The sequence below is a fragment of the Canis lupus genome, chromosome 3, assembly GCF_011100685.1.
Source record: "Canis lupus familiaris isolate Mischka breed German Shepherd chromosome 3, alternate assembly UU_Cfam_GSD_1.0, whole genome shotgun sequence".
Lineage (NCBI taxonomy): Eukaryota > Metazoa > Chordata > Mammalia > Carnivora > Canidae > Canis > Canis lupus.
Window position 1 is genome coordinate 32,774,959 of NC_049224.1, and position 18,883 is coordinate 32,793,841.

Consider the following 18,883-nt stretch of genomic DNA (forward strand, 5'->3'; position numbering starts at 1 on the left):
ATACACTTATACTTGGTGACTTCAATCTAGCTCTTTCTATACTCGATAGGTCTTCTAAGCACAACATCTCCACAAAAACGAGAGCTTTAAATGATATACTAGACTAGATGGATTTCACAGATATGTACAGAACTTTACATCCAAACTCAACTGAATACACATTCTTCTCAAGTGCACATGGAACTTTCTCCAGAATAGACCACATACTGGGTCAAAAATCGGGTCTGAACTGATACCAAAAGATTGGGATCGTCCCCTGCATATTCTCAGACCATAATGCCTTGAAATTAGAACTAAATCACAACAAGAAGTTTGGAAGGACCTCAAACATGTGGAGGTTAAGGACCATCCTGCTAAAAGATGAAAGGGTCAACCAGGAAATTAAGGAAGAATTAAAAAGATTCATGGAAACTAATGAGAATAAAGATACAACCGTTCAAAATCTTTGGGATGCAGCAAAAGCAGTCCTAAGGGGGAAATACATCGCAATGCAAGCATCCATTCAAAAACTGGAAAGAACTCAAATACAAAAGCTAACCTTACACATAAAGGAGCTAGAGAAAAAACAGCAAATAGATCCTAGCTCCAGGGAGAAGAAGGGAGTTAATAACGATTCAAGCAGAACTCAACGAAATCGAGACCAGAAGAACTGTGGAACAATCAACAGGAGTTGGTTCTTTGAAAGAATTAATAAGATAGATAAACCATTAGCCAGCCTTATTAAAAAGAAGAGAGAGAAGACTCAAATTAATAAAATCATGAATGGGGATCCCTGGGTGGCGCAGCGGTTTGGCGCCTGCCTTTGGCCCAGGGCATGATCCTGGAGACCCGGGATCGAATCCCACGTCGGGCTCCCGGTGCATGGAGCCTGCTTCTCCCTCTGCCTATGTCTCTGCCTCTCTCTCTCTCTGTGACTATCATAAATAAATAAAAATAAAAAAAAAATAAAATAAAATCATGAATGAAAAAGGAGAGATCACTACCAACACCAAGGAAATACAAACGATTTTAAAAACATATTATGAACAGCTATACGCCAATAAATTAGGCAATCTAGAAGAAATGGACGCATTCCTGGAAAGCCACAAACTACCAAAACTGGAACAGGAAGAAATAGAAAACCTGAACAGGCCAATAACCAGGGAGGAAATTGAAGCAGTCATCAAAAACCTCCCAAGACACAAGAGTCCAGGGCCAGATGGCTTCCCAGGGGAATTTTATGAAACGTTTAAAGAAGAAACCATACCTATTCTCCTAAAGCTGTTTGGAAAGATAGAAAGAGATGGAGTACTTCCAAATTCGTTCTATGAGGTCCAGCATCACCTTAATCCAAAACCAGACAAAGACCCCACCAAAAAGGAGACTTACAGACCAATATCCCAGATGAACGTGGATGCAAAAATTCTCAACAAGATACTGGCCAATAGCATCCAATAGTACATTAAGAAATTTATTCACCATGACCAAGTAGGATTTATCCCTGGGACACAAGGCTGGTTCAACACCCGTAAAACAATCAATGTGATTCATCATATCAGCAAGAGAAAAACCAAGAACCATATGATCCTCTCATTAGATGCAGAGAAACCATTTGACAAAATACAGCATCCATTCCTGATCAAAACTCTTAGAGTGTAGGGATAGAGGGAACATTCCTCGACATCTTAAAAGCCATCTATGAAAAGCCCACAGCAAATATCATTCTCAATGGGGAAGCACTGGGAGCCTTTCCCCTAAGATCAGGAACAAGACAGGGATGTCCACTCTCACCACTGCTATTCAACATAGTACTGGAAGTCCTAGCCTCAGCAATCAGACAACAAAAAGACATTAAAGGCATTCAAATTGGCAAAGAAGAAGTCAAACTCTCCCTCTTCGCCGATGACATGATACTCTACATAGAAAACCCAAAAGTCTCCACCCCAAGATTGCTAGAACTCATACAGCAATTCGGTAGTGTGGCAGGATACAAAATCAATGCCTAGAAATCTGTGACATTTCTATACACTAACAATGAGACTGAAGAAAGAGAAATTAAGGAGTCAGTCCCATTTACAATTTCACCCAAAAGCATAAGATACCTAGGAATAAACCTAACCAAAGATGTAAAGGATCTATACCCTCAAAACTATAGAACACTTCTGAAAGAAATTGAGGATGACACAAAGAGATGGAAAAATATTCCATGCTCATGGATTGGCAGAATTAATATTGTGAAAATGTCAATGTTACCCAGGGCAATACACACGTTTAATGCAATCCCATCAAAATACCATGGACTTTCTTCAGAGAGTTAGAATAAATTATTTTAAGATTTGTGTGGAATCAGAAAAGACCCCGAATAGCCAGGGGAATTTTAATAAAGAAAACCATATCTGGGGGCCATCACAATGCCAGATTTCAGGTTGTACTACAAAGCTGTGGTCATCAAGACAGTGTGGTACTGGCACAAAAACAGACGCATAGATCAGTGGAACAGAATAGAGAACCCAGAAGTGGACCCTGAACTTTATGGTCAACTAATATTCGATAAAGGAGGAAAGACTATCTATTGGAAGAAAGACAGTCTCTTCCATAAATGGTGCTGGGAAAATTGGACATCCACATGCAGAAGAATGAAACTAGACCACTCTCTTGCACCATACACAAAGATAAACTCAAAATGGATGAAAGATCTAAATGTGAGACAAGAGTCCATCAAAATCCTGGAGGATAACACAGGCAGCACCCTTTTTAACTCGGCCACAGTAACTTCTTGCAAGATACATCCACGAAGGCAAAAGAAACAAAAGCAAAAATGAACTACTGGGACTTCATCAAGATAAGAATCTTTTGCACAGCAAAGGATACAGTCAACAAAACTCAAAGACAACCTACAGAATGGGAGAAGATATTTGCAAATGACATATCAGATAAAGGGCTAGTTTCCAAGATCTATAAAGAACTTCTTAAACTCAACACCAAAGAAACAAACAATCCCATCATGAAATGGACAAAAGACAAAAGACATGCAGAGAAATCTCACAGAGGAAGACATAGACATGGCCAACATGCATATGAGAAAATGCTCCGCATCACTTGCCATCAGGGAAATACAAATCAAAACCACAATGAGATACCACCTCACACCAGTGAGAATGGGGCAAATTAACAAGGCAGGAAACAAGAAATGTTGGAGAGGATGCGAAGAAAAGGGAACCCTCTTACACTGTTGGTGGGAATGTGAACTGGTGCAGCCACTCTGGAAAACTGTGTGGAGGTTCCTCGAAGAGTTAAAAATATACCTGCCCTACGACCCAGCAATTGCACTGTTGGGGATTTACCCCAAAGATACAGATGCCATGAAACGCCGGGACACCTGCACCCCGATGTTTATTGCAGCAATGGCCACGATAGCCAAACTGTGGAAGGAGCCTCGGTGTCCATTGAAAGATGAATGGATAAAGAAGATGTGGTTTATGTATACAATGGAATATTACTCAGCTATTAGAAATGACAAATACCCACCATTTGCTTCAACGTGGATGGACCTGGAGGGTATTATCCTGAGTGAAGTAAGTCAGTCGGAGAAGGACAAACATTATATGTTCTCATTCATTTGGGGAATATAAATAATAGTGAAAGGGAATATAAGGGAAGGGAGAAGAAATGTGTGGGAAATATCAGAAAGGGAGACAGAACGTAAAGACTCCTAACTCTGGGAAACGTACTAGAGGTGGTAGAAGGGGAGGAGGGCGGGGGGTGGGAGTGAATGGGTGATGGGCACTGGGGGTTATTCTGTATGTTAGTAAATTGAACACCAATAAAAAATAAATTAAAAATAAATAAATAAAAATTTAAAAAAAATCTAAAGTAATTGTTATAACATTTAAATGAAGTAAAGAAAAATAAATTTGAAATGAGTGAACATAGCAATCTTTAGGAGAGAAACAAATTATAAAACAGAAGCAAATGCAAAGGTCAGAACTTAAAAACATAACACTTTCATTAAAACAACTTTATGGGTTGAATAGCAGAATGAATATGACAAAGGAAAAGGTCAGTGAATTGAAAATTGAACAATATATGTCATCCAGTATGAAAGGTTTGGTAGAGTTAAGTGTTACATATTTATTTCATTTCCATATTATAAAGGAGTTCTTATTATATACCTGTATTTTAACTTTCATTTTTCTTTGGCCTTATAAGGACATATCAAGGTGTGGACATGGTACTGTGTATGTGTATGTCTGTATATGTATGTGTATGTATACACACATATATAATCATCTTTATTTGATATCCAGCAGGAAGTTTTAATCTGGTTTAGACCTGGCTTTTCTTTGAATCAATATATGAATCAATATTTCATTATAAAATGAAATAAAATAGTGACTACATTTATGTTTTGCAAATTAAAAATTTTATTTATTCATGGAATATTGTAAATCCAAAAAGTGATTCTTATCAGGAGGTCGGGGCTGATTTTGTGGCATCATTGGCACTGCCTGGAGACATTTTCAGTTGTCACACTGGGGAGTAGAAGCCAGGGATGGTAAACTTGCCACAATGTATAGGACAGCCCCCACCATGAAGAATGATTCAGTTCCTAATGTCAACAGTGCTGACTAGATTTGTGAACAGATGTATCTAAATAGATTTGACCTTATGATTTTGTTGATATAATAGTAAACCTGGTTGCAAATTGTGATTAAAAAAATTTGCTTTCCACAGCCTTTAAACAAAGACTAACAAACAGCTGTACATGTGGATGGAGAAGTTGTAAACTTGTATTTAAACATGGTAAAGCTGATGTTTTCGGTATCTATAGTCAGTCAGCATGGTGACATCACAGTGAAAAGGCCATATTTGAGAGGTGCAAGACACCTGAGTCACATGCATGTCTGGTTCCCTATTGGTACTTCCTGTCCAGGATGCAGTGGGCAACAATTGATGCCTTCCCTCGCTGCACCAGGGTGGCAGCCTGAGCGTAACAGCTCTTGCATTTACATCTCCTCCAACCAGTCTTCTTTCCTACCTTTTTATAGACATATTTTTTTTCAATTACTGAGAAAAGTAATTTTTTTCTAGTACTGAGAAAAGAGTCACATGCTTCAGTTAAATAGACCTTTTCTTTTTTTCTTTGACAGTCATAAAAACCATGCATTTTCTTTGATTTTTCTAAAACTCTGTGATGTTGAACTTCAAAAAAGAAATTTGAAATGCAAGTTATTTGAAAGATCTTCTATATGGAGTGACATTTCCTATACACAGTTGAACAGTGCTCCTGTACACTGACCCTAAAGAGATGGCATTCCATTCAAATTTAAATTTAATGTAGACAGTAACACAAATCAATGAGAAATTCCTGCCTCTGGTATTGTGCTTCTCAGTGAATCTTCATTGTACCTATCTGATAGTAAATTATTTATAGACTGTATATTTGAGTCTGATCCTTTATAAGACATGAGAGCCTGGACCTGCTTTATGTTCACTTATTTTCATTTTACAGACCTGTTTTTTGAAAAAAAAAAAAGCATATATTCTCAGTTTTAAACTGATTCTCATCATATATCCATTTCTTCTAGGCACTGGCACATCTCCACTTAATAGAATATGTCGGAGAACAGACTGCTTTGCTGATAAAGGTACATTAAATACTGCAACAGAATGTGCTTCAGCCACTGTTACTTTGATTTTGTAAAAAAAAAAAAAAAAATCTGGTAAGAATAGGTCACAAATTATTTAAAAAATACAGCATGGAAACTTTTTTATCCTGTGTAGCCTAGAGATGAAGTGAGACTTTTTCCAAAGAATATACAATTGTAGATGCCTACAATTTTGCTATTAGCCTTTAGTTAAAACCATCTAAGAAGGAGAGTGGTAGACACCAGTGTTAGTAAATGAATGCACAGCCCCAGAGGGCTCTGCTGGGACATCAGGTCCATGTAACCAGTATGTGCTGCCACCAAGAATGGGACCATCTGGCTCCCCTCCCCAGGAGCTAATTGGCTTGGGTATGGCTGGGAATCACTCTTCCCAGTTTCCTAGAGACCCAGCTGAGGCTCCTAGTATTAGCCAGGAAAGCCCAGGCTGGTCCTGTTTGCACACCTGGGACTGCCTTGGTCTTCTCCTTTGTGAAAGGAAGGACTGACAGCTTCTGTGAGCCTCACATGTCCTACCATCACATCTGCAGTATGTGTGATTTATATCAATGCCACTGTGATACATAGCACTGCTATTATCTGCTCCCTTCCAGATGGTCCCAGAGGATCGGCGCCTTGCAACTGCCATCATCCTGGTGGTCTGGGTGTCAGCCATTGCATCTTCCTTGATTGACAACATCCCATTCACTGCAACCATGGTGAGTTGCACTCTTCCTCCATGTTATGAGGACCTGACTTTCAGCCTGGACATGACCTGGGCTCACTCTTCCTTCCAGAGGAAGCAGAGAATGAACCTTGTCCCCTTGCTGCACTCATAGCTATGGTAGAAAGGTGGCAAAGCTTGGGTCCAGCTGGGCCAGGGGTGCTTAGTCCATACTGCAGGCTGGAATCCATGGGCCTGCAGTGGGCAGTGTATCAGTAACTAGTTGTTTCAGGGTTAGTCAACTGAAAGCTACCATACCTCATGGAAAAGACAGTCTGGTTTTTTTTCTTTTTTAAAGAAAATTGTAAGACACCAAAGACAGGCTGGTTGAAGGCAAACATGAATTATTCCCCATGAATACAGAAGCCACCCATGTGTGGCTTCTTGCACTTGGCTTGGGCAGGATTTTGAGTTCTTTGTGTGGTCCTGACTGCAGCTGAGATTGGGATACACATTGAAGGCCTTATACAAGGCTGGCAAGCCCTGTTTTTGCTGTGTCTTCTGCCATCACTGATAGGTGTTTGGCGGAATTGTGAATCCCTGGTGTGGCTATGTAAAGGCAGGAATGGGGGCTTGCATACAGGAACTGGGAGTCCTGTCATGAACACCTGAGGTCCCAGGTATGCTAAGCATGAGTGAACATTCCTCATGACTGGACTCTGGACAGGGGAATTTTCTCTGTTCTTGTGACCTTGACGGCCCAACCATACCCCTGCTCAACAGCCTGTGCAAGGAGGCTCCTGGCATTGAGGAGTAGGGCAGTGCTCTCTCTCACAGGACCTTAGGCTGACCTGACACTCAATGTCACTCACTCATTGCTGGGATCACAGTGTCTGCAGGTTGACACTCAAGTTACCTAGCTATTATTCTTCCATGACCTGGACTTGTTAATTTTGAGCTAATTCTGTGGCTGTTATTATTTTGTCATGAAGTACTGAATTAGAGAAGTTGTACAGAAGTTGTTGAATGTCCTGGTTTGTACTCAGCAGGCACTATCATGACTGTGACTGTGATTCTGTGGCCCCACAGAGCGCCAAGGGCTGCAGCATTTCTCAAGCAGACTAAGGCAGCTCGGCCCTGGGCTTCTGACATGCCAGTTCAGCTTGTATGTGCCTTCTGTTCTCAGATGAGGTGGTCCCCAGAAGACACAGTTGTGTGCGAACCCATGAGGCCACACAGTGTGGCCACAGTAAACCTTGATCAGTCCCGAGGGGTCTGCATGTTCAGGAAGTTACTACACCCTGCCTCTTGGGAGGCTTCTAGTTTCAGGACCCAGATCTTGTCTGGGAGTAGATGAGAGGGTACCTATTGTTAGAAATTTTGGCTCCTCCATTTTCTAAAAATATGACATTTACAATGTTTTCATTTTAACAATTTTAACTTACCTAAAATTTAAATTTAAAAAATCGAGAGAATCACAGAGGATAATATAATATCTGTATGCTCACCACCACAAATGAGGAAGTTAAAATATTGTATTCTCTTTGCTTGGGTTTTATTGTTTATTTTTAAGAAATGAAGTATTATATAGATGAACATGACATTCTCTGTTCCTTCCCTTAACCTCTAGGATTGTGTCCCTTCTTCCCTGTGCTGAGGGGACTACCCTAATGCATCTGGGGCATATCCATTCATGTGATAGCACACTATGGAAGGTAACAAGGGAAAGATCTTGGTTTATGTGAATCAACATGGACAGACACCAAATGCTGAGAGACTGAAAATACAGCTATTGCACAAATTGGCGTGCAGCTTTCTAAAACTCCCAAATCTCTGTTCTATGACTCAGCAGGTATCCATAGTAGCTGCATCAGAGGAGAACATGGAGAGTCATCCAGGTTTTCACCTTAGTCTGGAGGGCCCAAACCGGTCTGGTTTCTGGGTTGGATTTTAGGTTTGTGAGATTCCCATATTCTCAGCTTTGCTGTTTTCCTGGAGGCTAACCAAGGAGACCTAAGAAAATTCTGTGGAAGTACTATTAGGTCAAAACAGGGGTAGAGATAGGTTTGTCTGCTTGTGGCCATTATATATGCAGTGAAAACATTGGAGCTGCAACCCATGTCCCAACTGCCTAGCATGCAGAGGACAGCCTGTGTTTCAGCCAAACTTCATTCTGCTGTGAGAACACACTCTGGCCAAAGTCATTCCCCAGGTCAACAGGATACATGTCCATGGAAATTTTAACATGTGTGAAAATATAACTAAAAAGGGTCAGAAATGTGACAGATACATTCAGCATTTCCAATGATGAGGAATGCTGGTAGACGTGATAGTGGGGAGACTGAGGTTGTGTCTGACAAGGCTGTGAGGCATCTACTCAAAGTTTCTTTAGAGAATTATGAGCATGATTCCAATATTTCAAGTCAGTGAGTTGGAGAGACAAAACAAAGTCCATCTTTTCCTGGGTGATGTCTTCTCCCCAGAGTGTGTCTTTAGGTTGGCGATCATTCCTCCAGTATTCATACTGTCAGCTCTGAGCTGAACTCAGCAAGTAGGAAACACTATTCACATTTGTTCGTGACATTTCTCTTCTTCCATCGGTCAGAGAGAACACCAAATAATTCAGGAAATGCAAAAGACTTAATTTCTAACAGGCAGGATCATGCTATTGAATTTTTACTAATCTCAAGTATACAGGGTCGAAAGAACTAGGTTGTAGATGGGCTCTTTAATTTGGCTTTTTAATTTGGCTGGGTGGAGCTTCATTGAAAATTACAACAAAGCACAGCTGGGTTTTGAAGAGCACCCCAGGGTTTTTTTGGGATTAGCTTTGCTTCTTTAAATTTTCCTTATTCCATGGGCTCTCCCCTTCATTTTAACTTTTGCTTATTTTTAATGGTAATACTATTTAACAATATTTAACATTATTAGGTCAACTTGATATTGCATCATTATTTAGGGCAATCAGAATAGACATGGAGCCTCTGAAGGAGGAAGCGTGAAGCCCCCTCTCTCCTCTTACTCTGTGTCACTGTTACTTGCTTGGGGCAGAGTGGGACCCAAAGGGGAGGCACTGGGGGTTTTGGATGGTGACTACCCATCAACTGGTTTGGAAATATTTCCTTTTTGTTTTGTCTTTAATTTTTAATTAATTAACTAATTAATTAATTGGTAAGTAGACTCCACATCCAGCATGGAGCCCACTGTGGGGCTTGAAGTTATGACTGTGAGAGGTAATACCTGAGCTGAGATCACGAGTCATATACACTTAATAGACTGAGCCAACCAGGAACCCCTTTAATTTTTATTGTTTTTAATTGAAGTATAGCTAACAGTGTTCTATAGCTTATGCAATATAACGATTCAACAATTCTATACACATTGTTCAGTGCTAATCACTTGAAGTGTATTCTTTTTTTTTTTTTTTTTTAGTATAGTTGACACACAATGTTACATTAGTTTCAGGTGTACAACATAGTGATTTGACAAGTTTACACATTATGCTGTGTTCACCACAAGTGTAACTACCATCAGTCCTAACACATTTCTGTTATTTTATTACTAACTGTATCCTTTATGCTGTGCCTTCTATTTCGGTGATTTATTCATTCCATAACAATAGCCAGTATCTTTCACTCCCCTTCACCCATTTTGCCCAACCCCTCCTCCTCCCCTCTGGCAACCATCAGTTAATTCTCTGTATTTGTAAGTCTGATTCTGCTTTTTGTCTTTTTTTCTTTTGTTGTTGTTTTTTTTTTTTTTTTGGGGGGGGGGATTCCATTTATAGTGAAATCATATGGTATTGTCTTTCTTAGCCTTAATGAATATTTCCATACTATGTAATCCCGTTGACATCCGTGCCTCACCTTCCTTCCCCTTCCTGTCTACTGTTGACAAGGAGCTGCGGGAGCCAAGGTGAACTCAGACCTGTTTTCATAGGCAGTTTTCTCAGGTCCCCAGTACATTGTACTATAGACTATTGGAAACCTGCAATACATTGCTGATGACTGAGAATTCCCTGACAGCCTTTCTCCATTTAAATCTTTTCAGCCTCATTTGCTTGAACAGGAAGAATTCTTAGGCTATTTTCAAGTTAAAATGTGATTATTCTTGTCCTGGATGTTAATTTCAAAGGATGGTAATTTATGCACATAATTTTGTGGGTTGTCTCTGACTTCTTGGATCCTCATCATTATCTGTATTATCATTCAGGCTTGGTGTGGAAGTCAGTTTTTCATGGCTTGTTCTCATCTACCTTCTTCCTGTAGGTCTTTGTCATCTCGTCCTTGCTACCTGCTAGGACAGAGGGCAGACTGCCATAACCCTTGACAAAGAAAATGCTTTTTCGGGGCGGTAAAAGTCAGAAGCATTTCACATGTGCTTTTGTTGTTTTTATAGCCTCATTTTGTTTTTGCTCATCCTGTCTTAAAACACCCAGGATCAAAATAATGTGCAGGGTTGAACCTTGTCCAGCAGATTGCAGTTAGGTTTGATAACATGAGCACTTAAAAAAAAAAGAACATGAGCATTTGTAGCAATTAACAGTTCAGGTTCTGGAGAAGGTGGGTCTGGGCTTGAATCCCAGCTCTATCATTGTGCAAGCTGAGAATGCACTAGGTTAGAGAAACAGAAGTGACAGCAGCAGAGAGATGCTGTTTCCCTTTTAGGTTGGCAGAGCTTCTGCAGTTTAATGACTGTGGTACTGGCAGGCTGTCAGGTTGCAAGTCAGCCCCTTGGGGTAGTGCCCAACTTCTTTGGGAGGGGCTCCCCTACTTCCTAAAGAGAATGGCCTTTGAGAGGCCCTGTAGTGCCCAGGCTGAGGGTCCTTCACCTTCCATGACTTGAAGACTGGCCACTACAGTGCCGGATCCTAGCTCCATGACACTCTGCAAAAATCAAGTGGCACATGTGGGGCACCAATACCCTCAGAGAAGATTGATCACAGCATGTCCCAGAGACATAGGAAAACAAACAAGAAATTATAAGAACACTCAGGGAGGTTTTAAGCATTGAACAAAAAATACTTTCTGGAATTAAAACGTATGACTTTTTAAAAAATATTGAATAATTAATTGATGAAAAGTCAGTGTTGGACCTGAGTGAGTGGATTTGAAGCCAAGTGAAAGTGCTAACTATAAAAGTACAGAGCAAAAGTACAAAGGAATAGAATCATGAAAAAAGATAGGATTTGGTGAGACCCAGGAGACCTAGCATGGTAATAAGAGTTCCAGGAAGAAGAAAAGGAATGCATTACATTGACAATGTGCAGCCTCTCCATCTCAAGTGCAGTCTGGGTGTCAGCAGCCTTGGAGCTTCTACAGATGCATGTCTTGGCTACCCAGCCTACCAATTCAGAACCTGCACATGGACAAGATGTGACCACCTGCACATGTGCACTGGAGATGTGCTGGTCTGGTCCAAGGCCCCATCTGGGGGTGTTTCCCTACCACTATAAATATGAACCTGCCACTGCAGAACTACAATTCCGCCCCCTCCATTCTCAGGATCTCCTGTGAAGATGCAAACTGTCCTTGGTATTTACCTGGGGCACTTGTTAAATTGCATACAAAAGGAATCCAGCCAGGAGTGGGTAATTCTTCAGAGGCCCAAGCACGTTCCCATCTAACAGAGATGGCTGGAACAAATCTCTAGATTGAGTGTCCAAATTTAATGTCTCACCTGGGGACAGTTGGCAGATATCAGCAGCAAAATGACAAATCAGCAAGAGTGCTAGCTGGAGATAAGTGAACACTGACCCCCAGTGGTGGTGGGTTTAAGGAAGGCAGGTGGTAGGTACAGGGAGGATTGGTGTGGTGAGTAGAGGGAGAGCAGGTGTGCTGGGCACAGGGAGTGGTAGATGCAGGAAGTGTGCTGGGCACAGGGTGTGGTAGATGCAGGAAGGGAAGGTGATATGGGCTTAGAGAGAGGGCAAGGTACTCTGGGTCAGAGGGAGGGCAATACCTGTCTGGTTGTGATGCATCGTCTCCCTACAAGGAAGTAGGCTTAGTGTGTGAACTTACTTGATAAAAAACAAAAACAAAAACAAAAACAAAACAAAACAAAACAAAAAAAAACAAAAAAAACAGCAGGTATCACTATATTTCTCTGAAAAATTCTCAACTCTCGAATGTTGACAGTAAATTCAAATTTCAAAAATGATCCTGCTGGCTTCTGCTGTTTACATTCTTTCACAGAATAGCCTCTCCTCTTGGAGCCCACTGTCTGATATTACACAGGGATGTACTAGAGCAGCTGTCCACATGAAAGTGCCATGCCTGCCCCTTTGCATTGCCTCATGTCCCAGGGCAGCCCCTTGCCCTGTTGTTGGCTACCTGGGCCACGTCATGCCCTCTCTGGGCATCTTGTGCCATGCATTTCTTTCACCCCTGTAAGGGACAGCCTAGCCAGCCTCCCTTTGTTAATTCTCCTGCCACTCTGTCAGGAGCCATCCTTCCCAGGGTCCTGGATCAGAGGCCCATTGTAGGCGTTAAAGGTCAGGCAGCAAGGCATGTGTCCTGCTCAGATATCTGAAAAAGAGCTTTATATGTGTTTTTGGATGAAGTAATATTGCAATATTTGAATATAAGTGTATAGACTTAAAAATGATGGAATGCTTTTGTTTAATAATGTCAACATATGCTAGCAATTACATTCTGGGGAACTACTTTTTTTTTAAATTGAAGTTCAGTTTGCCAACATACAGCATAACACCAGTGCTCATCCCGCCAAGTGCCCCCCTCAAGGCCCATCCCCCAGTCACCCCAACCCCCCGCCCACCTCCCTTTCCACTACCCCTTGTTCGTTTCCCAGAGTTAGGTGTCTCTCATGTTTTGTCATCTTGGGAACTATTTTAAATTAGGATGACAAACTTTACATATTAACTTAAAATATATGAGCTAGCCACTTTTCCCCCCCAGAACTCCTTGTGGGCATAGCTGAGGTGAACAGCCCAGCAGTGGGCACTCAGCTGGTCTTTTTTGTACAGTGCCATGTGTGGGGATGTTGCAAGTAACATTGCATGGGGTGAAGTGATGGCTGTCCTAGGATGACTCTGTAGCAATATCAAGAAGAGAATTGTTTTGTGCAGACCCAAAACCAAACTAGAAGTCTCAGGGGAATGTAGAGCATCTTGGCTTGGCATAGCAGGCAGTGTGTGTAGGCCTAGCAGGCATCCCAAATGGGCCCTGGAGTAGGCAGCAGTCCAACCTCACCTGCATTCCTTCCTGTGTTAAGGATCTCTGGGGCTCAGCTGGGAGCCGTCCAAGCAGAACCTTTCCCAACAACTGCATGATTTTCAATATCCACTGGGCCATGTTCCAGGAACCATCCCTCCTCCCTCTCTTTGCATGGACCCTAGGACATTCATTATCTAGGACTGAAAGCAGCTCACTTTGACAATGTATGGAAGATCTGGAAATTGATTACCTTAATACTACCCATGTGCTTTAGCTCCCTTAAAGTCTTTGTGTACCTGCAAAGGGAAATATAACTCAGTTCTGGACCCTGCCCTAGGGTTTGTTGTTGTTGATAACTTTGTTCCTCAAGTCAACAGCCCTTCCAGCTGACCTACCTTCCTCTGGACTCTCTTTCCTCTTTAAACATCTACCTGTCATGGCTATTATTATTTCTGCGTATTAATTCTTATCTCCCTTGCCTCTATTTGGCTTTACGGTCATTGGCAAAGCACTACCCATGACCAGGTTAAGCCTGCCTCCTGCCTCCCCACCCTACATGCACAGACAATGGAGCGAGCAGCAAGCACCTGCATTGCCATCTTGCCTCCCAGCCACAGCACTTCCCTCATGATTCCTTACTGCTGCCAGCCACACAACTTCTCCCTGGGCCTCATCTGCCCATGACTCTTGACTCTAGCACACCTCTTTTCTCTCTTTGAGCCTCCAGCGCCCTGCCCTCCTCTTCCTTCCTCACAGTTGATGACCTTGCTTCCCCTTTGTGACAAGATAAAAGCAGTCATATGGGAGGTTTTACAAGTAATGACCACTGTGGCTGCCCAGTGCATCCTACCTTCCTTCCAGTTAAATGGAAGGGATTCCTAGTCTCAGTGGAGGCCAGCCCCGCTACCTGGCCCCAAAGCCACAGTTCTTTCCTACATAATTTATTTTTCACTCTCCACTACATCATCCTCATCAGGTTCTAAACATGCTGCCATCTCTCCCTCAGTGAGCCATGCGTCTCTATGGCTCTCTTCCCTTTCCTCTACTTCCTTTAACAACCAACTCTGTGAAAGCATCGTCTATCCTTGCCACCCTCATCTTGCTGTAATCCCTCTTCATTTTTCTCTTGACCCCACTGCAAGACCTCATGGTATTCACCCTTGTGAGAAATCCAAGTGATGCTCCTGGTTCTCTTCTAACCTGGCCTGTCAGCAGCACATGGTAGAGGCAGCCTCTCTTCCCCTTGTGATCCTTTTCCTGCTTGGCTCCTCAAGGTTCTCCTCCTACCCATGCAGCCGCTCCTCTTTGGTCTCCTTCCATAGGTCTTCACCTTTCAGCTCCCAAATACTGGGCTCAGTTCTGACCACTTCATTCTCTAGACTCATTGCAAGTGGTCTCATACAAGCTCATGCTCTAAATTCCACTCTACTCCTTGGCTTCTCTGCAGATCCTGGGGTCAGGTATTCAATAGCCCCTCTCACCTCTCCACCTGATTCTGTGCTTCCCCAATCCTCCTCACTTCCATAAAAATTTCATTTTCTCAGTTTCTCAGGACCCCAAATCTTAGAACCAGACTGAGCCCTTGCATTTTTTTTACAGCATACAGCCAGCTGCCCTTTGAAGCTTCCAAATATGGCCAGTTCCCATAGTCTTCACCACTGCCCCCAGATCGTAGCCAACATTCCCCACTTGTGTATTGCAGTCACCTCCAAATTGTTTTGTTTCTACCCTTGCTCCACCCTCAAGCGTCCATTCTTCGCTGAGGAGTCCCATTACACTCAGCACAATTCAGTCTTGGAGTGCCTACAAGCTTTCCAATCTGATCACCATCACCTCTGGTTTCACTTCCTATCATTCTTCCCTTTATCCACTTAGCTCCAGCTACACTGGCCTCCCTAGCTTTCCTTGGACGTGTCAAGCAAACTCCTGCCTTAGGGCTTTCGTACTTCCTATTCTTTCTGCCTGAGATTTTTTACACAGATCATTAGGAGCTTGAACTTGCCCCCCTTTTATTAAGTTTTTAAAAAATATTGCCCAGTGCAAAAGTGATACCCCCTCATCTCCTTTTTGCTTTTTAATCCAAGCGCTTAATACCACCTAACATTGTGTATTTTACTTGTTTTGATCTGTTTAGTTGTTTAATGTTTATTTTTAAATCAAATTATACATTCATATAGTTTAAAGTGCTAAATCAGTCTAGAATACTTATTTTAAAAATAGGCCTTTTGTATAACTTTTAATTCATTTCTTTATTGTGGAAAACTTTATCATCATTTGCTGCTTTTTATTTTTTATTTCATTTTTTTAAATTTATTTCTTATTGGCGTTCAATTTACCAACATACAGAATAACCCCCAGTGCCTGTCACCCATCACTCCCACCCCCCCCCCCTCCTCCCATACTACCACCCCTAGTTCATTACCCAGAGTTAGGAGTCTTTACGTTCTGTCTCCCTTTCTGATATTTCCCACACATTTCTTCTCCCTTCCCTTATATTCCCTTTCACTATTATTTATATTCCCCAATGAATGAGAACATATAATGTTTGTCCTTCTCCAATTGACTTATTTCACTCAGCATAATACCCTCCAGTTCCATCCACGTTGAAGCAAATGGTGGGTATTTGTCCTTTCTAATGGCTGAGTAATATTCCATTGTATACATAAACCATATCTTCTTTATCCATTCATCTTTCGATGGACACCGAGGCTCCTTCCACAGCTTGGCTATTGTGGCCATTGCTGTTTAAACATCGGGGTGCAGGTGTCCCTGCGTTTCATTGCATCTGTATCTTTGGGGTAAATCGCCAACAGTGTAATTGCAGGGTCGTAGGGCAGGTCTATTTTTAACTCTTTGAGGAACCTCCACACAGTTTTCCAGAGTGGCTGCACCAGTTCACATTCCCACGAACAGTGTAAGAGGATTCCCTTTTCTCTGCATCCTCTCCAACATTTGTGGTTTCCTGCCTTGTTAATTTTCCCCATTCTCACTGGTGTGAGGTGGTATCTCATTGTGGTTTTAATTTGTATTTCCCCGATGGCAAGTGATGCAGAGCATTTTCTCATGTGCATGTTGGCCATGTCTATGTCTTCCTCTGTGAGATTTCTCTTCATGTCTTTTGCCCATTTCATGATTGGATTGTTTGTTTCTTTGGTGTTGAGTTTAAGAAGTTCTTTCTAGATCTTGGAAACTAGCCCTTTATCTGATATGTCATTTGCAAATATCTTCTCCCATTCTGAGGGTGTCTTTTAGTTTTGTTGACTGTATCCTTTGCTGTGCAAAAGATTCTTATCTTGATGAAGTCCCAATAGTTCATTTTTGCTTTTGTTTCTTTTGCCTTCATGGATGTATCTTGCAAGAAGTTACTGTGGCCGAGTTCAAAAAGGTTGTTGCCTGTATTCTTCTCTAGGATTTTGATGGAATCTTGTCTCACATTTAGATCTTTCATCCATTTTGAGTTTATCTTTGTGTATGGTGCAAGAGAGTGGTCTCGTTTCATTCTTCTGCATGTGGATGTCCAATTTTCCCAGCATCATTTATGGAAGAGACTGTCTTTCTTCCAATGGATAGTCTTTCCTCCTTTATCAAATATTAGTTGACCATAAAGTTCAGGGTCCGCTTCTGGGTTCTCTATTCTGTTCCATTAATCTATGTGTCTGTTTTTGTGCCAGTACCACACTGTCTTGATGACCACAGCTTTGTAGTACAACCTGAAATCTGGCATTGTGATACCCCCAGATATGGTTTTCTTTATTAAAATTCCCCTGGCTATTCGGGGTCTTTTCTGATTCCGCCCAAACCTTAAAATAATTTGTTCTAACTCTCTGAAGAAAGTCCATGGTATTTTGATAGGGATTGCATTAAACGTGTGTATTGCCCTGGGTAACATTGACATTTTCACAATATTAAATCTGCCAATCCATGAGCATGGAATATTTTTCCATCTCTTTGTGTCATCCTCAATTTCTTTCAGAAGTGTTCTATAGTTTTGAGGGTATAGATCCTTTACATCTTTGGTTAGGTTTATTCCTAGGTATCTTATGCTTTTGGGTGAAATTGTAAATGGGATTGACTCCTTAATTTCTCTTTCTTCAGTCTCATTGTTAGTGTATAAAGATGCCACTGATTTCTGGGCATTGATTTTGTATCCTGCCACACTACCGAATTGCTGTATGAGTTCTAGCAATCTTGGGGTGGAGACTTTTGGGTTTTCTATGTAGAGTATCATGTCATCGGCGAAGAGGGAGAGTTTGACTTCTTCTAGGCCAATTTGAATGCCTTTAATGTCTTTTTGTTGTCTGATTGCTGAGGCAGTCCCCTCGAGCCCAGTACTATGTTGAGTAGCCGTGGTGAGAGTGGACATCCCTGTCTTGTTCCTGATCTTAGGGGAAAGGCTCCCAGTGCTTCCCCATTGAGAATGATATTTGCTTTGGGCTTTTCATAGATGGCTTTTAAGATGTTGAGGAATGTTCCCTCTATCCCTACACTCTGAAGAGTTTTGATCAGGAATGGATGCTGTATTTTGTCAAATGCTTTCTCTGCATCTAATGAGAGGATCATATGGTTCTTGGTTTTTCTCTTGCTGATATGATGAATCACATTGATTGTTTTACGGGTGTTGAACCAGCCTTGTGTCCCAGGGATAAATCCTACTTGGTCATGGTGAATAATTTTCTTAATGTACTGTTGGATCCTATTAGCCAGTATCTTGTTGAGAATTTTTGCATCCATGTTCATCAGGGATATTGGTCTGTAATTCTCCTTTTTGGTGGGGTCTTTGTCTGGTTTTGGAATTAAGGTGATGCTGGCCTCATAGAACGAATTTGGGAGTACTCCATCTCTTTCTATCTTTCCAAACAGCTTTAGGAGAGTAGGTATGGTTTCTTCTTTAAACGTTTGATAGAATTCCCCTAGGAATCCATCTGGCCCTGGACTCTTGTGTCTTGGGAGGTTTTTGATGACTGCTTCAATTTCCTCCCTGGTTATTGGCCTGTTCAGGTTTTCTATTTCTTCCTGTTCCAGTTTTGGTAGTTTGTGGCTCTCCAGGAATGCGTCCATTTCTTCTAGATTGCCTAATTTATTGGCGTATAGCTGTTCATAATATGTTTTTAAAATCGTTTGTATTTCCTTGGTGTTGGTAGTGATCTCTCCTTTCTCATTCATGATTTTATTAATTTGAGTCTTCTCTCTCTTCTTTTTAATAAGGCTGGCTAACGGTTTATCTATCTTATTAATTCTTTCAAAGAACCAACTCCCGGTGATCCGTTCCACAGTTTTTCTGGTCTCGATTTCGTTGAGTTCTGCTCGAATCTTTATTAACTCTCATCTTCTCCTGGGTGTAGGAGCTATTTGCTGTTTTTTCTCTAGCTCCTTTATCTGTAAGGTTAGCTTTTGTATTTGAGTTCTTTCCAGTTTTTGAA

At 41.5% G+C, this 18,883-nt stretch overlaps 1 protein-coding gene across 2 annotated transcripts in view; it reads left to right on the forward strand.

The window, feature by feature from the left end:
* OCA2 (OCA2 melanosomal transmembrane protein) overlaps positions 1-18,883 on the forward strand; it is a 433,117-nt gene that overhangs the window by 259,645 nt on the left and 154,589 nt on the right. For both annotated transcript variants that reach the window (XM_038532569.1, XM_038532570.1), the window contains exons 20-21: positions 5,568-5,627; positions 6,239-6,343. In XM_038532569.1, coding sequence (XP_038388497.1) covers positions 5,568-5,627; positions 6,239-6,343 — 165 coding nt within the window. The remainder of the gene's footprint in view (positions 1-5,567; positions 5,628-6,238; positions 6,344-18,883) is intronic.